Source organism: Chiloscyllium plagiosum, chromosome 26 (assembly GCF_004010195.1).
Source record: "Chiloscyllium plagiosum isolate BGI_BamShark_2017 chromosome 26, ASM401019v2, whole genome shotgun sequence".
NCBI classification, from domain to species: domain Eukaryota; kingdom Metazoa; phylum Chordata; class Chondrichthyes; order Orectolobiformes; family Hemiscylliidae; genus Chiloscyllium; species Chiloscyllium plagiosum.
In genome coordinates, this window is record NC_057735.1 from 1976859 (window position 1) to 1999183 (window position 22325).

General features: G+C 43.0%; 1 protein-coding gene across 1 annotated transcript in view; it reads left to right on the forward strand.

The window, feature by feature from the left end:
• LOC122562920 (serine/threonine-protein kinase TBK1-like) overlaps positions 1 to 15481 on the forward strand; it is a 44138-nt gene extending 28657 nt beyond the window's left edge. The window contains exons 11-20 of the mRNA XM_043716223.1: positions 424 to 563; positions 1502 to 1562; positions 2431 to 2543; positions 4689 to 4765; positions 5522 to 5561; positions 7250 to 7351; positions 8405 to 8501; positions 10072 to 10178; positions 11187 to 11258; positions 14038 to 15481. Of these exons, the coding sequence (XP_043572158.1) occupies positions 424 to 563; positions 1502 to 1562; positions 2431 to 2543; positions 4689 to 4765; positions 5522 to 5561; positions 7250 to 7351; positions 8405 to 8501; positions 10072 to 10178; positions 11187 to 11258; positions 14038 to 14068 (840 nt within the window). The 3' untranslated portion in view covers positions 14069 to 15481. The remainder of the gene's footprint in view (positions 1 to 423; positions 564 to 1501; positions 1563 to 2430; positions 2544 to 4688; positions 4766 to 5521; positions 5562 to 7249; positions 7352 to 8404; positions 8502 to 10071; positions 10179 to 11186; positions 11259 to 14037) is intronic.
• Positions 15482 to 22325: the final 6844 nt, after the last annotated feature.

A 22325-nucleotide genomic window follows, 5' to 3' on the forward strand; every position in this document is an offset into this window, starting at 1 on the left:
ATAACTGGGTGGTTTGTGTCCCAAGCTGTTTGGAAGAGAGGTCATGGTGCAGTGACAGTGTCTCTATGCTCAAGGTTCTGCTCCATGGGATGGGTGTCATACTGTGGTCAAACAGTAAATAATCGGTCATTCCCTCTGAGCCTACGATAGGAGGTATGTTTGGGAGAGTGGGTCCCAACTGAAACTGCAGCAGAACATCCTTCCTGCATTAAAAGTCTCCTTATGCAGGTTCTTGCCTTGACGAAGTGTCACTCTTGTTCCGAGCAATAACTTTGGTTTAAACATTGTGAACTTGTCTCATTAAGAATTGGGCAATTGAAGTTTTAATCCCACAAAGGGATGATTGGCAGATCATGGATTTACTGACTGGAGATGGAGACAATGCTTTGGGTTCAATAATCAATGAGTGCGTTTGATGAATGATCCGATCGACTTTGTAAATATTGCATTTTCTGTTCCAGTGCAATTTTGAAGAAAGAATGTGGGACAATCCATCAGCAATTGACAATGTTGAATCTGAAGCTAAGTTTCTGTCAGAACACCATGGTGCAAGTTCACAAACTGTGAGTACTCCCTGAGACTATCATTCCTAATCAGGAATATCACACAATTACTGGATAGTAAAAGGCTAGTATACATCAAGTTCCAGATTTCTTTTTGGCAAACTGTTCAAATGCTTTATTGTGGACTCTGGACCTCAGCACTGACCCTCTGACAGTGCGGCCCTCCCACAGTACTGACCCTCCAACAGTGCAGCACTCCCTCAGTACTGACCCTCTGACAGTGCAGCACTCCCTCAGTACCGACCCTTTGACAGTGCGGCACTTCCTCATTACTGACCCTCCGACAGTGCGGCACTCCCTCAGTACTGACCCTCTGACAATGCAGCACCCCCTCAGCACTGACCATCTGACAGTGCGGCACTCCCTCAGTACTGACCCTCTGACAGTGCAGCACTCCCTCAGTACTGACCCTCTGACAGTGCGGCACTTCCTCATTACTGACCCTCTGACAGTGCAGCACTCCCTCAGTACTGACCCTCTGACAGTGCAGCATGTGATAGTCTGTGTTCTGAACTCAAACCTCTCTGGGCTTGAGCTGACTCGATTAACTGACTGAAAGGGGATTGTAATCTTAACTGATCACAGGCCGATTACAGAGTCATAGAGTCATTAACACAGAAACAGACCCTTCAGTAAAACCAGCCCGCACCATACATAATCCCAAACCAAAATAATTCCACCTACCTGCTCCTGGCCCATATCCCTCCAAATCTTCCTTATTCATGTACCTATCCAAATGTCTTTTCAACGTTGTAATTGTATCCACATCCACCACTTCCTCAGGAAGTTCGTTCCACACACGAACCACCCTCCATGTAAACCATTTACCTCTTATGTCTTTTTAAAATCTCCCTCCTCTCACCTTAAAAATATCCCCCCCTCCACCGCCGTCTTGAAATCCCCCATCACAAAGCTGATTGATGAACTTTCCCTTACAGATATGGGCCACTGACTCAGGATCTGACGGAAATGGGAGTTCTTCATGTTAAGCTGCAGTCAGTAAGTTATTTGATCATTTTGGTTTCTGACTCTTAGAGCCCCGCACTCATTCTCTTTGAGCTCTGACTGGTGCCAGGTTATTGGGAAAAATATTCTCAATCACTTCCTTGCTCAGTTACAGCAAGGTCTATCCATACCCTGACGTTCTGCCATTTAAACTGAAGTCAGATGTCCCTTCTTCACAGGAAGGGTAATGGAACAACAGAACTCTCCCCATGGCCATCCACCTTGCCTCCACCTTCTCCATACCATCTCATCCTGCGCAGAATCAATTGATTTATTTTAACTTGAGGTCAGCCAAGACAGTTTACATTTAGGGATATCAGCAGGGAGATGGAGTTAACATACAAATCAATTGTGATGTTGTTGAAAGATGGAACAGGTTCAGTGGGCCGAAAGGCCTCATTCTGTTCCTGTATCTAGGAAAAGTATGTGGAATCTTGTTGATGGATGTTAAATATTAATAGATTGTGAATATAAATACCTTAATTAATCTTTCAATGATGATCAGAAAAGCTGAAACGAAGGAGGTGAATAGGGATAATGCTTTTATTAGAGAAATCAATTCTTCACAGACACTGATCAGTTACATAAAGAGAAACCATGTCATTATCTGGAATATATTTGGAAGCAAAAGTGCAAATGTTCATATGCTGGAGGGCTCTACTGTTCCTGTCCAAGGAACATTTGACAGAGAACTTGTAGAGTCAGCTTTACTCTGAATTTAACCCCACACTGTCCCTGACCTGGGAGTGTTTATTGGGGACAGTGTAGAGAGAGCTTGATTCTAACTCACACTGCAGTTATGTTGGGTGACTGGGCCAATACACAATATAAAAAGTGTAAGTTAAATCATTTTGTGTTGCAGGCTCAGGAATTTATTGTTACCGGCTCCCATAATGTTCAAAGCATTCAGAAGCAATTGGAGCAGATCACAACTGAATGGTGCCAGTACCGAGACTTACATCATGCAGACAGCACGTGAGCACGGTTTACTTCAGACGCTGGACTCAATGAGGATTATGGCACTGATGGAGGTCATTTGGCCCACCCTCTTTCTGCTGGCCCTTTGCTAGACTCCTAAACTAATTCCAATCCCTTGCTCTTCCCATCGCCCTACGTCAAACTCAATAAATCACTCTGACCATGGAACAGATGGAACAGTGAGAAATGTGGGAGCTCTTTCTTTTTGGCCGTAAGAATGAAATAGCATTGTTTTGAAAGGTGTAAAAATTGGAAATATTCATGTCCAGGTAAAAGGAAAAGAATATTAGCATGAAAGTAACAACGAAGGTCAATGCCATATCAGCCTTTATTGGCAGGATTGGGGGTGCAGGAATAAAGAACTCTTCACATGGGATAGTGTGTGCGGTTTTGATCTCCATATCTAAGGCTTGCATTAGAGGCACAACAGCAAAGGTTCACTAAGTAGGTGTCTGGGATAAGATGATTGCTCGATAACGAGAGGCTGAGTTAATTGGGTCTGTATTCTCTGGGATTTATTGGAATCTTTGAAATATCCAAGATTCTGAAGGGGCTTGACAGGGTCGACACTAGACTATTGGGTTATCTGGAAATGGGGCACTTTCCAAGTTCAGGGGCAGATCATTTAGGACGGAAGCGAACAGAACTTTTGAAAAGGTTGTTAACATTTTGAATTTTCTAATCCAGAGAGCTGGGGATGTGTTATCATTGAATATATTTAATAGGAAGATGGATAAATCTTTGGTTTTCAGGAAATTGAGGAATATGGGGAGTGGGTGGGAAAGTGAAGTTGAAGTCCAAGATCAGCCAGCATTGGATTGAATGGTGTAGCAGATCGGATGGGCTGAATGGTCTACTGTTCCTACTTCTCATGTTTGTAAGTCCTAATGCAATTTTCTTGTGATCTTTCTGTAGCCCAGTATCAATCCCAAACTAATCCTGCTCCCTGCTGACCACCCTGAATCATTCCTACATCCATTCAGGTCTCCACCATTGTCCTCCACCAATCCCAAAGTAAACCCACTGCCCTGCTGTATCCCAGTAACCCTATATCAATCCCAGATAGGTAACATTGGATATACTGTACAACATATGGCACTCCTGAATTCACCTTACTTCCTCTGATTGACATTAACTGTACCAGAAGGATAGACAAAGTTGGTGTTGTCCTTACTTGAAATTACCCACAAAGTTCTCTCAATCAGTAATTATCTGACAACCAAGAAACTCCCAACTGTAGATTAAAGTGAATTTCTTAACAACATGACTGACACATTGTGACTTCATTCAGTTTTAAACAGAACATCTCTCTTTCTTTAAGTGCCTTTAAAAGCACAAACCAAAATTCACACCTCTGTAACTGGTTGGGTTATGCTGAGCAGGAATTCATGCTACAACTGCTTTCAGTGCCCGAGGATTAGGGAAGAGAAGAATCAGCCAGATTTTCCGTTCCTGATAGTGGCTGCCTTGGAACCAAAAGGTCTGAAACATGTAAACCGCACCAATACACCTGCAGCAGTACTGAGGGAGTGCTGCACTGTCAAAGTGATATCTTTTAGATAGGATATTAAACAGAGGTCCTGCCAGTTCTTACAGGTAGAGGTGAAAGATCTCAAAGCAGTATTCTGGGATGTTATCCCTGATGTCCCGCCAATACTGAAGCCTCAATCAATTTGGTTCAGACAGATAGACCATTCTCACGTTGCTGTTTCATGTGATCTTGCTGCCATTTCAAAAGGACAACCAGAGACCGGAAATAAATGCTGCACCAGACAATGACACCCAGGTCCCACACGTGAATTTAAAAAGTTAAAAATTGGCAGCTACATTTAACAGTGACCTATGCTTCAGAACTGCTACACCGGCAGGAAGGTGTTCTGGAGCAGTTTGATCTCACAAAAGGGGCAAGTTCTTCATGTGCTTGTTTTTCACTCTATGTGAAGCTGTGTCCCTGTGTTGATGGAGGTTGAGGACATGGTCACATTGGCTGTGGTGCTTAAATAACTCTATCTAAACAGACTCACAGAGAATGAGTCAGATTCTGACAAACCCATGAAATTAAACAGAGGTGAGAATTAAAGATGGTAACAACAGTTGAAAATGGAGAATGATTAATGTTTCTGTCATCCAATTATTTTGTAGAGTTGGAAAAGTGGAAGTTTTACTGAATAAAGTTTCTTCTATTCACCATCAGCTCAGAAAGGACCGAGTGAAGATGAGTAAGGAGCCAATTAATTACTAGTTTGTATTCCTAACAGTGGAGACATGTCACAGTCTCAAATGGGGTTCAGAGGCAGTCGCTGAACATGAAGCAGTCAGTATCTGCTCACTCTCTCCTCTGATGCAGGAGGTTGTGAGGCTGTCCCACTGCACAGATTTAGCATAAATCCCAGGTGGCAGCATTGAGAGAGCACTGCATACACACCAGTGTCAACTTTCAGATGTAACGTTAAGGCCTTTACCTTGTTGAATTGACTTAAGAGTGCCTGTGTGCCTCATAAAGTAGAGGAGTTCACTAAGAGTCCTTGTAAACATTTATCCTTCACTGAACGTCACCAAAGGCAAACTAGCTCAATATTTTTATTCCATTGCTGTTTGTGGAATCTTACTCTAGTATCTGCAGTACTCACTGAACCCCACCCCGATCCCCACATCCACCCTTATAGCTCATTCTGGAGTATGCTTCCACAATGACTGGCTGCTCTTCCCATTGGCTAGGCTGCACTTGGAAGACATGCTGATGGATATTTGACAGCATGGAGCAGGGGTGCAGTGAAGAGAGCAGGGCATGAGGCCAAACCCAAACTTGGCTTTCACTCAATGCCTTGACACGTGCCCACATTCAACTGGAAATCAGTGAATAGTTCCAGCGGGTGCCCAGTTAAAAGATACCTACATATTAGATACAGACTTTGCTTGCATTAAGCACTGAAAATCACAGTGATCCTCACCATCCAATACTTGTTCTTTTTCAGAACTTCAATACAATGATGAGCAAATCCATAAATTTGAGAAGTAAGTTGTTTTTATAACTTGTCTCGCTTCAGTTAAAAAATGTCAGTTTGACTCAATGGATAGCAATCCTGCCTCTGACTCTGAAGATTGTGAGTACAAGTCCCACAATGGAAATTGAGCACATTGTCTTGGAATGCTGCATTGCCAGAGGCACCATGCTGAACAGAGGTTATTTTGTGGTTCAGTTATATATCAAAAATCTCATGGAATAATTAAAATGACTGTGTTTCCCCTCAATCAACATTAAATGTAGTTCTGCAATTGGACAGAAGTTGCTGAATAATCCTGTCAGTCAGACTCACATTGGAAGCCAGATACATTGAATATGGGGTCCTGATCCTGTCAAGTGGAAGGATCCTGAACACACAGTGTAACTGTTACAACTCCACACAGCCATTTGCTGATTTATTTTTCAGGGCAATGCTTTGACCAATCAGAGTCAATCTGCCTGATTTAAAATTTAAACAAAGCCTGGCTGTTAACTGTTAGTCATCATTAATTGGTGATTCCACATGGCAGTAATTCTACAAACCAGAGTCCACTTCCAACCAGTTAGCCCTGTCCTCTGTTCCAGTACAAATGTTAGGTTTTTGATTAAGTTGATGTTCTTGCAAAATGTCCTGATGGAGCACAAGTCGAAAAGCTTGAACAAAATGCACCTTGTTTTCAGCAATGTTCACATTCTGTTCTACCAAGCAACTATCAACCAATTGCTCAAAAACAGATGGATTTCATCCACAAATCCATTGCTGGTCGTGAGATTTGGGGTGTGAGCAAATTTACTGTGAAAATACCTCCATAAGGTGTTAATACAGTGAAGTATTGTATAAATTTAATCTCCTGCCTATTGCAGAAGCCACTTGACTCATTAGTCACATGACCAATTCTAGCAGTATGGCACATTTCACATAAAGTACAATATAACAGAATGCCATTCAGCAATTTTATCTATGCCTCTATAAAAGACCACACACCACTGACCCTCAACATTATGCTGCAATATTTCCCATTCCAAATAATTATCTAATTCTCTTTTGGAAGTTGTAAATGAAATCTCAGTTCAATACCATTTCAGACAGAATATTCAGATTGCAATTTGTTGCGTTTGTATATTTTAAAAAAACATTTCTAATGTCTCACCTTGTGGAGGTTTTCTGAAACCTTAAATCTGAGCCTTCCTTGTCCCAGTGGAAATCAAGTGGATCAGGACAAACAATCAAAACCCTTCTTAATTTTTAACATCTCTGTTAAAACCCTGCTGAACCCCTCTTATGCAGAATAATCCCAGCTTCTATCTCTCCACATTCACTGAATCCCCCATTGCTCATACCATTTCAGCAAATCTCCTCCAAGATTTTGACATCTTTCTGAAAGTGTGGAGCCCAGAATTAAACACAATGTTCTATATGGTACCTAGCCAGTAATTTATCAAAGATTTGCCATTGTTGTTTCATCTGCCAGCATGGTGGGTATCTGAAAATCTAAATGAAGTGAGTTGGATTTGCAAAAGCGTTTAAATCTGCAAAGCACTACTCTATAATGCCTTTATAAATTAGCGCATTCTCATTGGAAAGCCTTTTGCATATATTTTAACATGTTCCTGAATTCTGGACCTTGGAATTTCCCTGGTGTTTATATTGCCCAACATAAGGACATCTTGCATTCGTGGTATTTCTTTAATGTTCCAGGATCAAAATGGGAATGCATACAAAGAAGGTGCAGATGTTAGTCAGAGAGGATTGTGTCCAGAAATATCAAAAGCTGTTGGCTTCTACTAAAGAATGGATGAGGTATGTGAGTAAGACTCTACATGTGGCTGAGGGCTGGTTTACATGGTTTACCAGTGGAGATAATGGTTAAAGCTTGACACCCAAATTGGGTAAATGTCTAAAGGTTGGCATGATGGTAATTCCCCCAGGACTGACGTAGGTGACTCAAGGCCAGCAACATAGTAATGAAGAACGACTGGAGGTTAGAGTCTGGGGGCTGTTGTGGGGGTTAGTATCTGAGAGCTGGTTGATATCTGACGGGCAGTTGGATGGTTATCTCAGGTGAAAATTGAACCTCGTCTGCAGTCTATTGTCGAATAGTTCTTTATAAGAGCATTGGCTTCCCACTGCACTTAAGGTTGAGTTCAGGAGACAGTATCTTCACTGATTCTGAATTCTGCCCAACATGATATGTTCAAAATTCAAATTTTGTTTCTACAGTCCAGAAATAGGTTTGTAAAAGGACTAAATTTTCACAGGAACACACATTGATCGCTCATGAGCAGAGAAGCTGGAAATGTAGGGAAGGAAACCTGTTCTACCCTCCTAGGAATGGAGCAACAGGGGTAGGCCATTCAGCCCCTCCAACTAATTCAATGAGATCATGGCTGATCTGTGGCCTAACTCCAAATTCCTGGCTTTGACCCATATCCCTTAATACTTTTGCTTATCAAGGATTTATCCATACAAAAACCAAAGGAACGGCATATGCTGTAAATCAGAAACAAAAACAGAAATTACAGGAAAAGCTCAGCAGGTCTGGCAGCATCTGTGGAGAGAAATCAGAGTTAATGTTTCAGGTCCGGGACCCTTCCTCAGAATCGGCCTAGCTCAGATTTACAATTTACAACAAACCTGGTTTGCAGCTGTGAATGTTGGCCTTGCCAGTGACACAGATCTCGAGAATGAAGGTCCTTGGGACTGGCAGGGATTTGGAGAGCTGTAAATAGCATCTAATAGGGGTGTGCATGAATAATGAGTCAGAAATAAGGGGTGTGTGTGAATAATGAGTCAGAAATAAGGGGTTGTGGATGAAGGTATGGGCTGGATTGATAACCACAACACATTTTGCAGGATATGCTGTGAGACCCGAAAGCAACTGATTACCTTTAAAAACCAGAGTGTGAACTGCAGTCAGGAGCTGGAGAAACACGAAGTTCATTTGAAAAAGGTATGTTCTCTGACCCTAATAAATACACCGATTATTAAAGGATGCTTTAAAAGACTGTCATGTCTGCAGACAGACCAGTTCTGACAGGAATTGGACTCCACAAATGCGAAAAAACGTTTGCTGCTCAAATGATGAGTGATCTAACTTTGTAATTGTGCGTGATCCTGACTCCCAAATGTGTGGTCAATTTGGAATATTGGGTAAGGTCATGATTAATTTATGCACTGGAAAAACATGAGGTAAAGAAAAGACTGAGGGAGTGAAAAATTATGTCGTGAACCTGAGAAATAGTGGTGGAAAAGCTTTAATTTCTGCACAGCATACTCACAGGGACAACTAGGTATCTGAACTTCACACCAAAGAGGAAGAGAAGTTCAGCATATAAATGTTTGATAAAACATTGTGAGAGATGTCAGTTTTGATAGTGGTTTGAAGGTGAAGGATTATCAGAAAACACAGTTATATCTGATTGAATATTCTGAGCTGTAGTAATTAAATGGAATGGAAAGTGGTTTGAACTGATTGGCATTTCACAACACAATTCTGATGAAGTACTTTTGCCCGAAATGTCGATTTTCCTGCTCTTCGGATGCTGCCCTGACCTGCTGTTCTTTTCCAGCCCCACACTCTCAAGTCTAATGTCCAGCATCTGCAGTCCTCACTTTCGCCTATTTCACAACAAAACCACGGTTATTTTTGGTTTAATTACACACTCATTTGTCATAAAATTAAAATCATTAAAAACGCTATAGATTCTCCAAAACAGAAGCAAATCAAAACCAGAAGCAGAAAATGCTGGAGAAAACAACAAATGCTGGAAATCACAGTGGGTCAGAGAGCATCCATGGAGAGAGAGCAAGCTAACGTTTCAAGGCTAGATGACTCTTCATCAGAGTCATTTGTTTCTAAATGCTGGAGAAACTCCATGAGTCTGGTAGCATCTGTGGAGAGTGAAACAGAGTTAACATTTCAAATCAATATCAGTCATCTTCAGATCTGAAAGAAGCAGGAAAATGGTAGTTTTTCTTAAAATGTTGTTGATATGAGGAGGAGCAAGTGGAACAGATGGTGAGGGTGCCCAGAGTAAAACACAAAAGGAGTACTAATAGTGATAAGGGAGTGGCTGAGATGTAAAGTAGGAGTTAATGATAGGTGTGAGTAGTGAAAAGAAAGGATCCACTCTGTTGAGATTAAAGCCAATAAATACACAGTAGATAAATTGAGTCTTTCTGTAGAGCTGTGAGTTAGTATTTAGCACTGTCTACTAAAACGGGACTTAATTGAAGTTATGTTTTCTTAAATGAAAGAATAACCAGAATGTATCCCCCGTGAATGTTCTTAACTCTGTCAGAAATTTCACAAATAGAGTTGTGTTGCTGTAACCCCATCACCTCGAACAGTGCGAGTGAATACAACAATCACTTCTTAGTTTCAAAAGAAGAACATCAAAAAGCTGGTGGTATGGTGTTGAGTGCCTTTATTCAAGTCTAAACCCAGTCACAAATTCTCTGTGTGTCTGGGAGTCTCCAGCAATTGAAAATGACAATCTTCTCTTTCTTTGTAATTGCAGATATTAGACCAGGGGCTGCTGAGGCTTCAAACAGAACAACAATCTGTGACCAAAATACCAGCTCCTAGTGATGGCTCTGAGCAGAAATGCATGGATATGGCAATCAGGTGGGGAGCAAGTATTCAGAGGGAGGTCCCTGAATTGGGAGAGTACAGCATTTTGCCAAATCCAATAGAAAGCAGAAATATTCTGTGACATTGTCCCCTCTGGGAATCTCTACATCATGGTCAACCTGAAAGACCTGATTCGAAACCTTAAAGACTCACCAACAGTTACAGTGGTTTACCCTCCAGGCAGTGGGATGGTAAGCAGCAGGATTAAGGTTCACCTGGATCACTTTCAGCTTTGAAAATGACCTATTCCTCCCAAACACTGTGCACTCAGCACACAGCTTCTCTCCAATTACTTTTGTACATTTGCAAGCAGCCATGTGGTTGTACTCTCGATCAAGCTGCCAAGTCACTGGAGACCACTGTCTCTGAGGAATGACAATGAAATCCAAGAAGCATTGACATGATTAGCCTTTTCCAGTAACATCCCACTGATGGTGCCGACATCAGTGGTGGAGATGTCACCAAGGGAGTGGGGTTTGGACTTAGTGGCATTGTCAGTGGACCAGTAATCAAGAGGTCCAGGCTTAATGTTCTGGTACATGGATTTGAATGGTAAGCAGTGACATTTCAATTCAATAAAAAATAATCTGGCATTGGAAAGCTGGTCTAATAGTGACCATTGACAATTGCTGCAAATATCCATCTGGTTCAATGCTTTAGGGAAGCAAATCTGCCGTCCTTACCTGGTCTGGCGTACACGCAACTCCGGACCTACAGCAATGTGGATGACTCTTAACCCCACCTCTGGGCAAGTTAACATGAGCAGTAAATGTTGGCCCAGCCTGTGATGCCCATGTCTTGTGAAGAAGCACTGCAAGGTGAAGCAGTGCAGATCATTACTTAACTAGAACACGGTTTTGTTTTACATCGTCTCAAAAATATAATTGAGCTTTGAATGGGGACTGTACAGAAATCTCACAATCATGTTTGGTCCAATTCATTGAAGATGCAATTCTTGGGCAGCAAGGATGAAAAACTTTGAACTTATCTGTGTGTTAACAGGATGAAGCAGCTCAAAAAGGAAATGGAAGGTGTGTTATGGGAACTGGAACAGAACAACTTGATCATTGAGAGGTAAACAATGTCCTTCAGTGTAGTAAAGGTTGGAAAGAAGTTTAAAGCCTTGGTTTTCAGCTTCACTCTCAAACTCTCACCCCAATCCCACCCACTGTCTCCATTGGAACCAGATCTTCTCCAGCCTCAGTGTCCTAGATGATCTTGACCTGAGGGTCTGCCTATTTCTCCCTCCATTTCATCACCTGACTCTATCCCTGCCTCAGCTCAATTGCTGCAGAACCTCATATCTATGCTGTCGTTACCTTGCAGATGAGAAGATGAGAATCTTGCATCTCATCTTCCACAGTCTATAAACTGGAGTTTAAAAACATGCTGCCTGTATCCTATTCTGCAGAAAGTTCTTCTCAGTCAGCAAAAACCCAAGCATGTTGGTTCACCTTGAATCTATGTTGTGGAATAGAATGTTTGAATAACACAACACAGAAGAAGATATTTAATCGAGAACATTTAGTTCTGTGCCTCTTCCCTTATCCCGTAGTTCTGTAAAGGTGCATATTCAATGAAACACTTCCCTTTTGAAGGTTATCAAGCAGTCTCCAATGCCTCAGATTGAGCATTCTCACCTTTCTGTTTAATGTGTTCTGTGCCTTGCCTCTCCCTGCCTCTAATGTTCACCAGGCCCACAAATTCCCTAAAGTGTCTATATCTCTGATTCTTAGCCATCACGCATCCCAAACTCTCATGTCTCACTTTGGTGACTCTCCCTTCAGTCACCTTGCTTTGGAATACTCCCCCACCCTGACCCACCTATTTAACCTCCCTCCTTACAATTACTCACATTGACAAATCTTTTGGTCACTCATTGATTTAGTTCAATGTCAGTAATTTTCTCTTTGTGCATATGGGCAATGGTGATGCAGTGGTAATGTCACTGGATTAGTTTAACCAGATGCTGAGGCTAATTCTCTGGGATGTAGGTTCAAATCCTACAGCATCTGGTAGAGTAAGCCTGAGATATGCAGCTAGTCTCGGTCATGGTAATCATGATAACTATCATTTTTTGCTTAAAAATCCCCCGGGTTCACTAATGTCCTTTCGGGAAGGAAGTCTACTGTCCTTACCTGGTATGGCCTACACGTAACTCAAGACCCACAACAATGGGGTTGACACTTAACTGGCCCTTGCATAGCAAGCCACTCAGTTCAGTAACAATAAGGGACAGTCAATAGATGCTGGCCTTGTTGGTGATGCACTCATTCCATCAGAGAATTCTTAAAAACCTATACAACAGTTTGGGACATTCGTCTACCTAAAGGAGTGACATAAATGAAATTGATTATTACAATAGCAAACTGTGTTACTGGATACAGTGCTATTATATGTCACTCTGTTACTAAATAGATCATTGTGCATGTTATATATAGTACCTTATGTTACTGGGTATAATACTGTCACATTGGCAACTCTCCTTCACATTCAATGGCATTACCATTGTTAAATTTCCCATTATCAATATTGTGAGGGTCACCATTGACCAGACAATAAACTGAGGAGAAACTGAGGTCTGCAGATGCTGGAGATCAGAGCTGGAAATGTGTTGCTGGAAAAGCGCAGCAGGTCAGGCAGCATCCAGGGAACAGGAGAATCGACGTTTCGGGCATAAGCCAATAGCTGAAGAAGGGCTTATGCCCGAAACGTCGATTCTCCTGTTCCCTGGATGCTGCCTGACCTGCTGCGCTTTTCCAGCAACACATTTCCAGACAATAAACTGGACTTGTCATATAAATACAATAGCTCCAAGAGCAGGTCAGGTGCTGGAAATTCTGTAGTGAGTCTCCTGACTCCCCAGATTCTGTCCATCATCTACAAGGCACGAGTCAAGAGTGTGATGGAATATTCCCTGTTTGCCTGGATGGGTGCAGCTCCAACAACACTCAAGATGCTTGACACCATCCAATATAAAGGAGCCCTTTCGATGGACACCACATCAGTAACCTTCAGCATTCAGTCCTTCCATTCCCCACCACAGAGTGGCAACAGTGTGTACCATCTATGAGATGCATTGCAACATCTCTCCAAGGGTCTCTCACACAGCACCTTCCAAACCTGTGACCTCACCACCTAGAAGGTCTTGGGCATCCAGCATATGAAAACATCATCACCCGCAAGATCCCCCCAGCCACCCCTCCCCAAGCCTCTCACCATCCCGACTTGGAAATATATCACCGTTCCTTCAGGGTGACTGGGTCAAAATCCTGGAATTTCCTCCCTCATGGCATTGTCAGTCCAAGTCGAAAAGTGTGACGCTGGAAAAACACAGCAGGTCAGGCAGCGTGCTGAGGTGCAGGAGAGTCAACATTTCGGGCATAAGGCCTTCATCAGAAATGAAGAACTTATTCCTGAAACATCAACTCTCCTGCTGCTCAGATGCTGCCTGAGCTGCTGTGATTTCCCAGTGCCACACTTTTCAACTCTGACTTTCCAGCACCTGCTTTCCTCACTTTCTCTCACTGGCATTGTGGGTCTATCTACAGCACATGGACTGCAGCGGTTCAGGAAGGAAGCTCACCCCCACCTTCTCAAGGTCAACTAGGGATGGCCAACAAATGCTGAACCCAGTTCATTTTATTTACTCATTCATGGGTGTTGCTGGCTAGGCCAACATTTATTTCCCATCTCTAACTCTCATTGGACGTTGGTAGTTGGTATAACACTGTGTACATTCTATCATAACAACCACATGTTTCTGTGTGTAAAACTCCCGTATATACTGGATCAGGTGGTAGTGCATTATCAGTTAATGCTGTGCAGTAACGGAGTGTGTTTTCATCACTAGGCTCAGTATCCAGAAGCCTCACGGTGTCTGAGACCCACACATTGAAGATGGATGTGGTGGGGGCGTGGTGTCTTTTGTGCTGTCACTTTATATTTCATTGCCACGACATTTGAAGGATCATGATGTGGCTGAACTAGTACCAAAAACTGGCTGGATATACTTATTAAAGAGCAAAATAATGGTCAAACTGCACCCTCCCACTTCCTGGATTGTGTAAAATAGGCAACTGAGTTTACATCTCTCTGCAATTTCATTTCAGCAACTTATTGGAAAGATAAATCAGGAAAAATGGCTCCTGCCTTGCTAACATCCATATAAACTATTGAAGAAAGGAACAATCTATTGCATCGCATGAGTAATCGCATCAGAAACGCTTATAGCTAAACCTAACGAAAATCAATATTTGTGAGTATATGTGACTCAATTTGTACTCCCTCAACCTTCAGAATGGGGACATTGTGAAGATTAGCCTCATTATTGAATACTCAGGGAAGCTAATGACATTGAACATTAAATGGAGGTTGCTTCTATCAGCAATAAAACATCAAATGACTCTACACTATCAATACAAAGTGAACAATCTTCCTCTCTCCTTTCTCGATCGGAATCAGTCACCCTACAACATAATCATCATCGATTCCTGGATCCACTGAATCTCACTTGACTCCAGGTCCATGGATATTGGCTCCTGTCCAAATCAGGATCACATGGTCATTCTGCATCAGTGTAGACAGCGAGTGTTGGAGAGCTGTGCATCTCTAGGAGCTAAAGTGATCAAGTGCTATCCTCTCCTGCTATCAACACACATTCAGAAGACACTATGGTGCAATGCATCACCTAGTTGTACCTGTTCAACTGCATTCTCTGTGTTGTTCAGACCAGGAATCAATCCTGGGATCTTCCTAAACCCCCATAGTTCAACTTCACCAAGAAATGCACTGTAGAACAAGAGGAGTCCCTACTGTTCCATTCTATCAGATCCTGGCTGAACTGTGCTGCAGTCCCATTTTCCTACCTTTACTTCAGATTCCTCGGTGCTCTTGTCTAACAAAATCTCTCATCTCAATCTTGAAAGTTCCAGCTGCCACCCAGCACTTGCAATCTTTTGGAGATGTGTCCAATATTCAACTCTGTTTAGAAGACTGATTGCTGCTTTCAGTTCTTTATGACCTGGCTCCGATGTTACAGGTCCTGCCCCTTGTTTTGGGTCCCAACACCACAAGCAGCTGAATCACCCAAACACATGGGGATACCAGCTCTGTCCATACAACTGTGTGGTCATAATTGACACCTCAACATTAATCAGCTCATATATCGCACTGATTCCACTCATAAGATACCATTCCTGTCCAGAAATTGAAAGGTGGTTCTCCAAATAGGGTCTGACTAAGGCTGTGTACAAATGAAGCATTTTTGAAATAAAAACCATTAATCAATTAAAAAACAAAGTACTGTGAATTCTGGAGACTTGAAATCAGAATAAATATTTGTACACAAATGCAGCAGGTCCTTTCTAAAGAAAGGTCATGTGTAACTCAAAACATAAACTCTGTTTCTTTCTCCACAGATGCTGCCAGACCTGCTGAGTCTCTGCATTGTTCTATTACCTTTCTTGACTATTCTTTTCAGACAAGTCCATTCGTGATTTTTGCACATGAACACCTAGATCCCTTTGCCATTCCCAGTCTTTCACCATAAAAGAATGCTTTGGTCATTTCCTGACCCAGACTGGATGATCTCACATTTCTCCACATTAAACTGCATCTCCCACAGTTTTGCCCACTCATTTTGGTTAGCAGTGGCCCTGTGGTAACACCTTTCCCCTATCCCGTGTGCTGTGCCTCCCCATGTCAGGAATGTGCAGGTTGGGTACAGAAAACTCATTTGTGATAATAGATAACTTTCAGTCCCTGACTACTCCTCCTGATTAATTCCTGCTCCCTCCTCCTGATGCAAACAGGTCAGTTGTGGGACCCTTGACCTCACCCATAATTGGACCCAATGTGACTTGGGTTAAGACTCCCCCTGGGGTAGGGCTGAATTCCATATTAGTGATAAATTCATCCAATGAGCTAATGGGACAACTGGGAATTCTCACACAGGAATATACAAGAGTGAAACACATCTATTTGTTCTCAAAAGTTCAAAGAAAGAAATTGCATTCACATGGCACCTTTCACAACTTCCAAACTAAGGGATTTTGCAGTGAGCAAAGTATTGTTGAAGTGTAACCAATGTTGAAATGTGGAGAGAGCAAAGATGCGCAAAGTAAGATCCCACAAGCAGCAATGACATTTTTGACTGGCAAACCAGTAAGCACAGAATGATAACATTTGACCAAGCAATCCTATGTTAGCTGCTTGGATTGAATTAGTTTCACCCTGCTCCTTACCATACTGACAGGAAGAAATTGCTGTTTCTTTTGCTAATTATCTATAATAGTGTTAGTAAAGCTGGTGAAGATGTAAAAGTGCAGAGGAGCCCTTTACATCATCAGAGGACAGGAGAGACTTCAGTTTAATATTCTCATTAAAATGCCCAACATTACGATGCTGGAGTGTCAATGAGATCACACACTCATTCCCAGAACACTGTAACCCGGGTGTCAGTGTCACTGGACCAGGACAGGCTATCTTCCACCATTTCCAGTTAGAGCCTATTACTGGATGTAGCTCAGGCCATTTCTCATCAACTGTCTTGGTGGGAAATCTCAAACTGAGCTAATTCCTGCCAAAATACACACATTTAAAGCTGTGCTTGCAGTTTATTGTTGTGCTGACCCAGCTCGTCTGTTTTAGTGAGAGAGTAATTGGGTGTTAAAGCATGGATGGAGGCCTTTCGGTCCATTGTGTTCATGCTGGTCATCAAACACCTACCTATTCTAATCCCATTTTCCAGCACATGGCCTGTAGTTTTGAGTGCTCATCTAAATGCTTCTTATGTGTTAAGATGGTTCCCACTGTTGGTTGAGGGAAAAATATTGGTCCAAAACACTGAAGAGGATTTCCCCATTCTTCTTCAGAGAATCATTTAGATCCACCTGAGCAGGGACTTTTAGTCAAACACATCACCAAAAGCTGGCCATGCTCTTTCAGGACTAGCATGACACTCGCTGTCTGGATCCTATGCTTCAGTCTCTGGAAAGAGCACAAAGCCTTATCCAAAACCATCTGAATTACACCATTCAACCCACTCCATCATTCAATAAGACAAGGGATTTTAGATAGAGGAAAGATTAGAGAGAGATTGGGCTTATTCTCCTTGGAGCAGAGAGGAATAAGAGGTGACCTTATTAAGGCATTCAAAATTATGAATAACTTTGACAGGGTAAGGAAAGATATTCTGTTTCCACTGGTTGGTAAGTCAGTAACTAGGGGTCACCATTTCAAGATTGTCAGCAAGGGAGAAACGCCTTTACTCAGAGTGTTGTTAGGATTTAGAATGCGCTGCCTGGGAGAGTGGGGGGAGTGGGATTCCATCGGAGGGTTCAGCAATAGAGCTGGAGAGTGGGACTAGCTAGGTAACTTGTTCAGGAGCTAGTACAGACATGATGGGTCGAATGGCCTCCTTCTGTCCTGTGAAATTCTATGATTCAGTGATTCTACCAGGCTGATTGGATTACTTCACACTCATGCCTACCTCGATAACTGCCTTAAAAAGAAATCAAGGTCTCAGCTTCCTCTGCTGCCTTCATTCAAAAGTGAGAGAGCTGTCACTGAGCCACAGCTAATCACTCCGTTTGGATCCTCCCACTTCCCAGTTCAAAGCACAATGTTGAGAATTTGTCACATCACTTCTTCCAGGAGGAGTTAGCAATGGCCTCCTCCCTTATTCAAAAAAATCCCAAAGCAGAGGAGGGAACAAGAAGCATCATGGAATAGCACACGTTTTATTATCAAATCCCTGGATCTTAACAGTGAGATAGTTGAGCAAGAGCTGCCAGATGTAGCTATGTCAGTAAGAACCAAAACCTGCAGAGGCCAAAGATCTGGAATTAAAACAGAAATGCACAGGAACGACAAAGCAGCTCTGACAGCAGTGGAAAAAGATTTTCTCAGATCCCCTCTAAACCACTTTCTCCTCATCATAAACTGATGCTTCTGGTCTTAGACATGTCTGCCACAGGGAAAAGGTTCTCACAATCTACCCTGTCTCTGCCTCTCATAATTTTCTACATCTCAATCATATCCCTCTCAGCCTTCTCTGCTCCAGGGAAAACAACCCCAGCCTATCCAACCTCTCCTCGTAACTGGGACTTTTCATTTCAGGGCAACATCCTGGTGAATCCCCTCTGCACCTTCTCCAGTACAATCACATCCTTCCGATAATGTGGTGACCAGAACTGCACACGGTGTTTCATCTGTGCCCTAACCAATGTTTTAGAAAGCTGTAACAAGACTTCCTCACTCCTAAATTCCACAGCCTGGTTAATGAAGGTAAGCATTCTGTATAGCTTCTTTCCCACCCTGTCTCACTGTGCTGACACCTTCAGTGATCTATGGGTTTGTATACCAAGGTAGTGATGCCCCTCAGTACTCCTGAGGGACCGACCATTCATTGTGTATATCCTTCCCTTATTAGACCTCCCAAAATCCATCACCTCACACTTATCAGGATTAAATTCCATTGTGCTGCCCAATTGACAGCTGATCAATATCAGACTATAGTGTGAAACCATCCTCCTCACTATCAACAACACCCTCCAATTTTCATGTCCTCTGCAAACTTAAAGAATTATACCTTTTATATTGACATCCAAATTGTGAATGTACACAACAAACAGTAAGGGTCCCAGCATGATCCCTGTGGTATACCGCTGGTCACCAGCTCTTCATCACAAAAACATCCCTCCACTATCACCCTTTGCCTCCTATTTGCAAATCAAATTGTAGTGACCAATTTGGTCACAAGCTCCCAACATAACATTGTACATGACATTGTAATTAGCAATGACATAAATTACTAGAAATAGTAATTTAGTTATACTGGTTAAATGATAAAGATTTGACCAGAAAGACTGGGGAGAACGCCCCTGCTGGCCATGCTAATATTAACCGTGAGATATTTTACAAATATCAGGGACCCCTACAGTTTAATGTATTTAAAAGACAGCACATCTGACAGCTTAGCACACCCTCAATATTGCATTCAGAATGTCAGCCTGGATTATAGACTCGGACTTCAGGAGCAGAGTTTGATTCTCAATATGATCAGTCAATAGGATTAATCCCATAAAGTCCTTCTCTACTCCAATTTGTGTTTTGGAAGTACCTCTACTGTTTGACTTAATTGAACCTAATGTTATTAATACCAGTCTCGCCAAAAAAAGGCAAGGTTTGTCCAATCTCCAACTCCCCCAACTTTCTACTCCAGAAGCAACTTTACTGGAAGTTGCTGGAAAAACTCAGCAAATTTGGCAGCATCTGTGGAGAGAAATCAGAGTTAATGTTTCGGGTCGAGTGACCCTTCCTCGGTTCTGAGGAAGAGTCACCGGAACCAAAATGTTGATCTTGATTTCTCTTCACAGATGTTGCCAGACCTGCTGAGCTTTTCCAGCAACTTCTGCTTTCATTTCTGATTTACAGCATCTACCATTCTTTTGGTTTTCATTTACTGTTTTGGGACTGGGAGGAGCATGCAGCAGAGCAGCACAGTGGGCGTGGATGTCTGCCTCATTAACCTGGACCAGGAGGACGCCTTTGATAAGATATCGCACACCGACATGGGTGTTGGGGAGGGAATCTGCAATTGGATCTGACTGCTCCACACCAACAGCATGAGCGCAGTTTCAACCAATGGGTGGGAATCAGAAAGCTTCCCAACCAGATCCGGAGTCAGCCAGGCCGCCTTGTTTGTGTGTTGTACCTTTGCTGAGGCCATCAGGAGGATGTGAACCTGAGATGGGGGACTATTCCAGGAGACCTGCAGGTCAAAGCCTCCCTGTACATGAATGAAGTTGCTATTTTCTGCTGTGATCCGCTGTCAATGCACAGATACAGGGTGGTAGGTGCCTGGAACGCATTGCCAGCAGAGGTAGCACAGTCAGCCACGGTAGATTCATTTACAGTGTGTCTGGACAGAGGCATGAGTAGGTGGGGAGCAGAGGGATACAGATGCTTAGGAATTGGGTGATAGGTTTAGACAGTAGATTTGGATCAGCTCAGGCTTGGAGGACCGAAGGGCCTGTTCCTAGGCTGTAAATTTTCTTTGTTCTTTGTTCATGAGCATCTGTGACCAGTTCCAACTAGTCTCTGAAGCCAAGGTGAACCGGGGCAAAAACGAGGCCATGTTCATTGGGAACAAGCCTTCATTCCCTTTACCATCAGGACAGATTACCAGAATATTCTGGGAATATGGTTCAGGAAAAGGAGAGGGTGGATCCTGGTGGATGGTCCCCTGAGCAGACTGTCAAAGTCATTTGGCAGAATGCCTCCTTGCCAGAACTTTCCTAAAAGCACCAAGACATCTCTTGGCTGGTTGCGAGGACTCTGCCCGTGAGATCGTTAATGTACGCCTAGACTCTGTGTACCATGACAAGCTGCCCTCAAAGCGGCTGGGGTGGGGGGGTGGGGGGGGGGGGGGGGGGTGGAGACACTGTCACACACCTCTTGCTGGAACATGCCTTTGCAAAGGAAGTCTGGAGGGAGATGCAGTGGTTTTTGTTGAGGTTTGTCCTGAGCAGTTCTGTGACGTGAGATTCTGTGCTCCATGATCTGTTCCCCGGGACACAAACATCAACTGTGCCCAAAAGACCATCAACTCAGTGAGTGACGCTCTTTGGTCTGCCCGAAACTTGTTGGTCTTCCAGAGCAACGAGTTGTCCCTGACCGAGTGTTGCAGACTGGAACATTCCATGGTCCAGGACTGTGTGCTGAGGGGTGCACTAAGGCTTGGGGCAGCTGCCATCAAGGCACAGTGGGGAAAGACCACTGCCTGAGGGCTTCCTGCTGAAGGGAAATGGAGGTCCATTCAGTTACTGGACCCTCTATTCCTGATGAAGGGCTTTTGCCCGAATCGTCAATTTTTCTGCTCCTTGGATGGTGCCTGACCTGCTGTGCTTTTCCAGCACCACACTAATCTAGACTCTGGTTTCCAGCATCTGCAGTCCTTGTTTTTACCTAGTTTCTGGACCCTCCCAGTGTCTTGAATATATGTAAATATAGTCTTTTATAAGTAAGAAATGCCTTTGTTCTCCATATGTGTAAAGAACCAAACTGCTTCAACCACTATGTACGTGCATAAAAATTCTTTTATGAATAAAGTATATTTTTTGAAATAAAAAAAGGTGAAGGAGAGCAGGAGCAGTGAAGCTGATCAGTATCACTGTGAAACAGACTGGGAGAGCAAACCCATGTGGGGATAGCAATGACAGAGAAAGATATGAGAAACCCTTCAGCTTGATTCGACATGTCAGAGCCAAGGTGTGATATTACAGAAATGCAGATTGGTGGAAATTCATGGATTGATACTGTGTAGAAAAGGCCCTTTGGCCCATCAAATCTGCATTAACATAACTCCCACTAAAGGTGCTTTAATCGTAATTTCCTGCACTTGTCCTGTATCCTTGAATGTTATGATATTTGAAGTGCTCATCCAAAATTTTGTAAAGGTTGTAAGGTTTCCAGCCCCCACCACATACCCAGGTAGTGCATTCCAAACCCCCAAAACCCACTGAGTTCTTTTCGAAAAATCCCTTCTGAATCTCCTGCCCCTTACCCTGAAACTTTGCCCCCTGGAATTGACCTCTCAACCTGTCCATGCCCCTCATAATCTTAACACTTCAGCCATATCCCCCCTCAGTCTTCTCTGCTCTCGAGAAAACAACCCAAACCTATCTCGTCTCTCCTTACAGTTCAATTTCTCCATCCCAGGCGACATCCTAGTGATCCTCCTCTGTACTCCCTCTAGTGCTATCACACCCTTCCTGTCATGAGGTGACCAGAACTGCACACAGTAGTCCAGTTGTGGTCTAACCAACACTCTGTATAACTCTAATGTTACCTCATTGTTCTTATACTCTTTACCACAACTGATGAAAGCAAGTGTCTCATGTGTCTTCTTAACTATCCTATTCGCGTGCTCTGCCAACTTCAGGGACCTGTGTATAGTTACCCCGAGATCCGTATGTTCCTCTGAGCTGCCCAGTGTCCTGCCATTTATTAAATACTCCCCCATCTTGTTTCTTCTTCTTCCAAAGTGCACCCCCTCACACATATCAGGGTTAAATACCATCTGCCAGTGGTCCTGCCCATCTGACCAACCCATCTGTATCTTCCTATAACCTACGA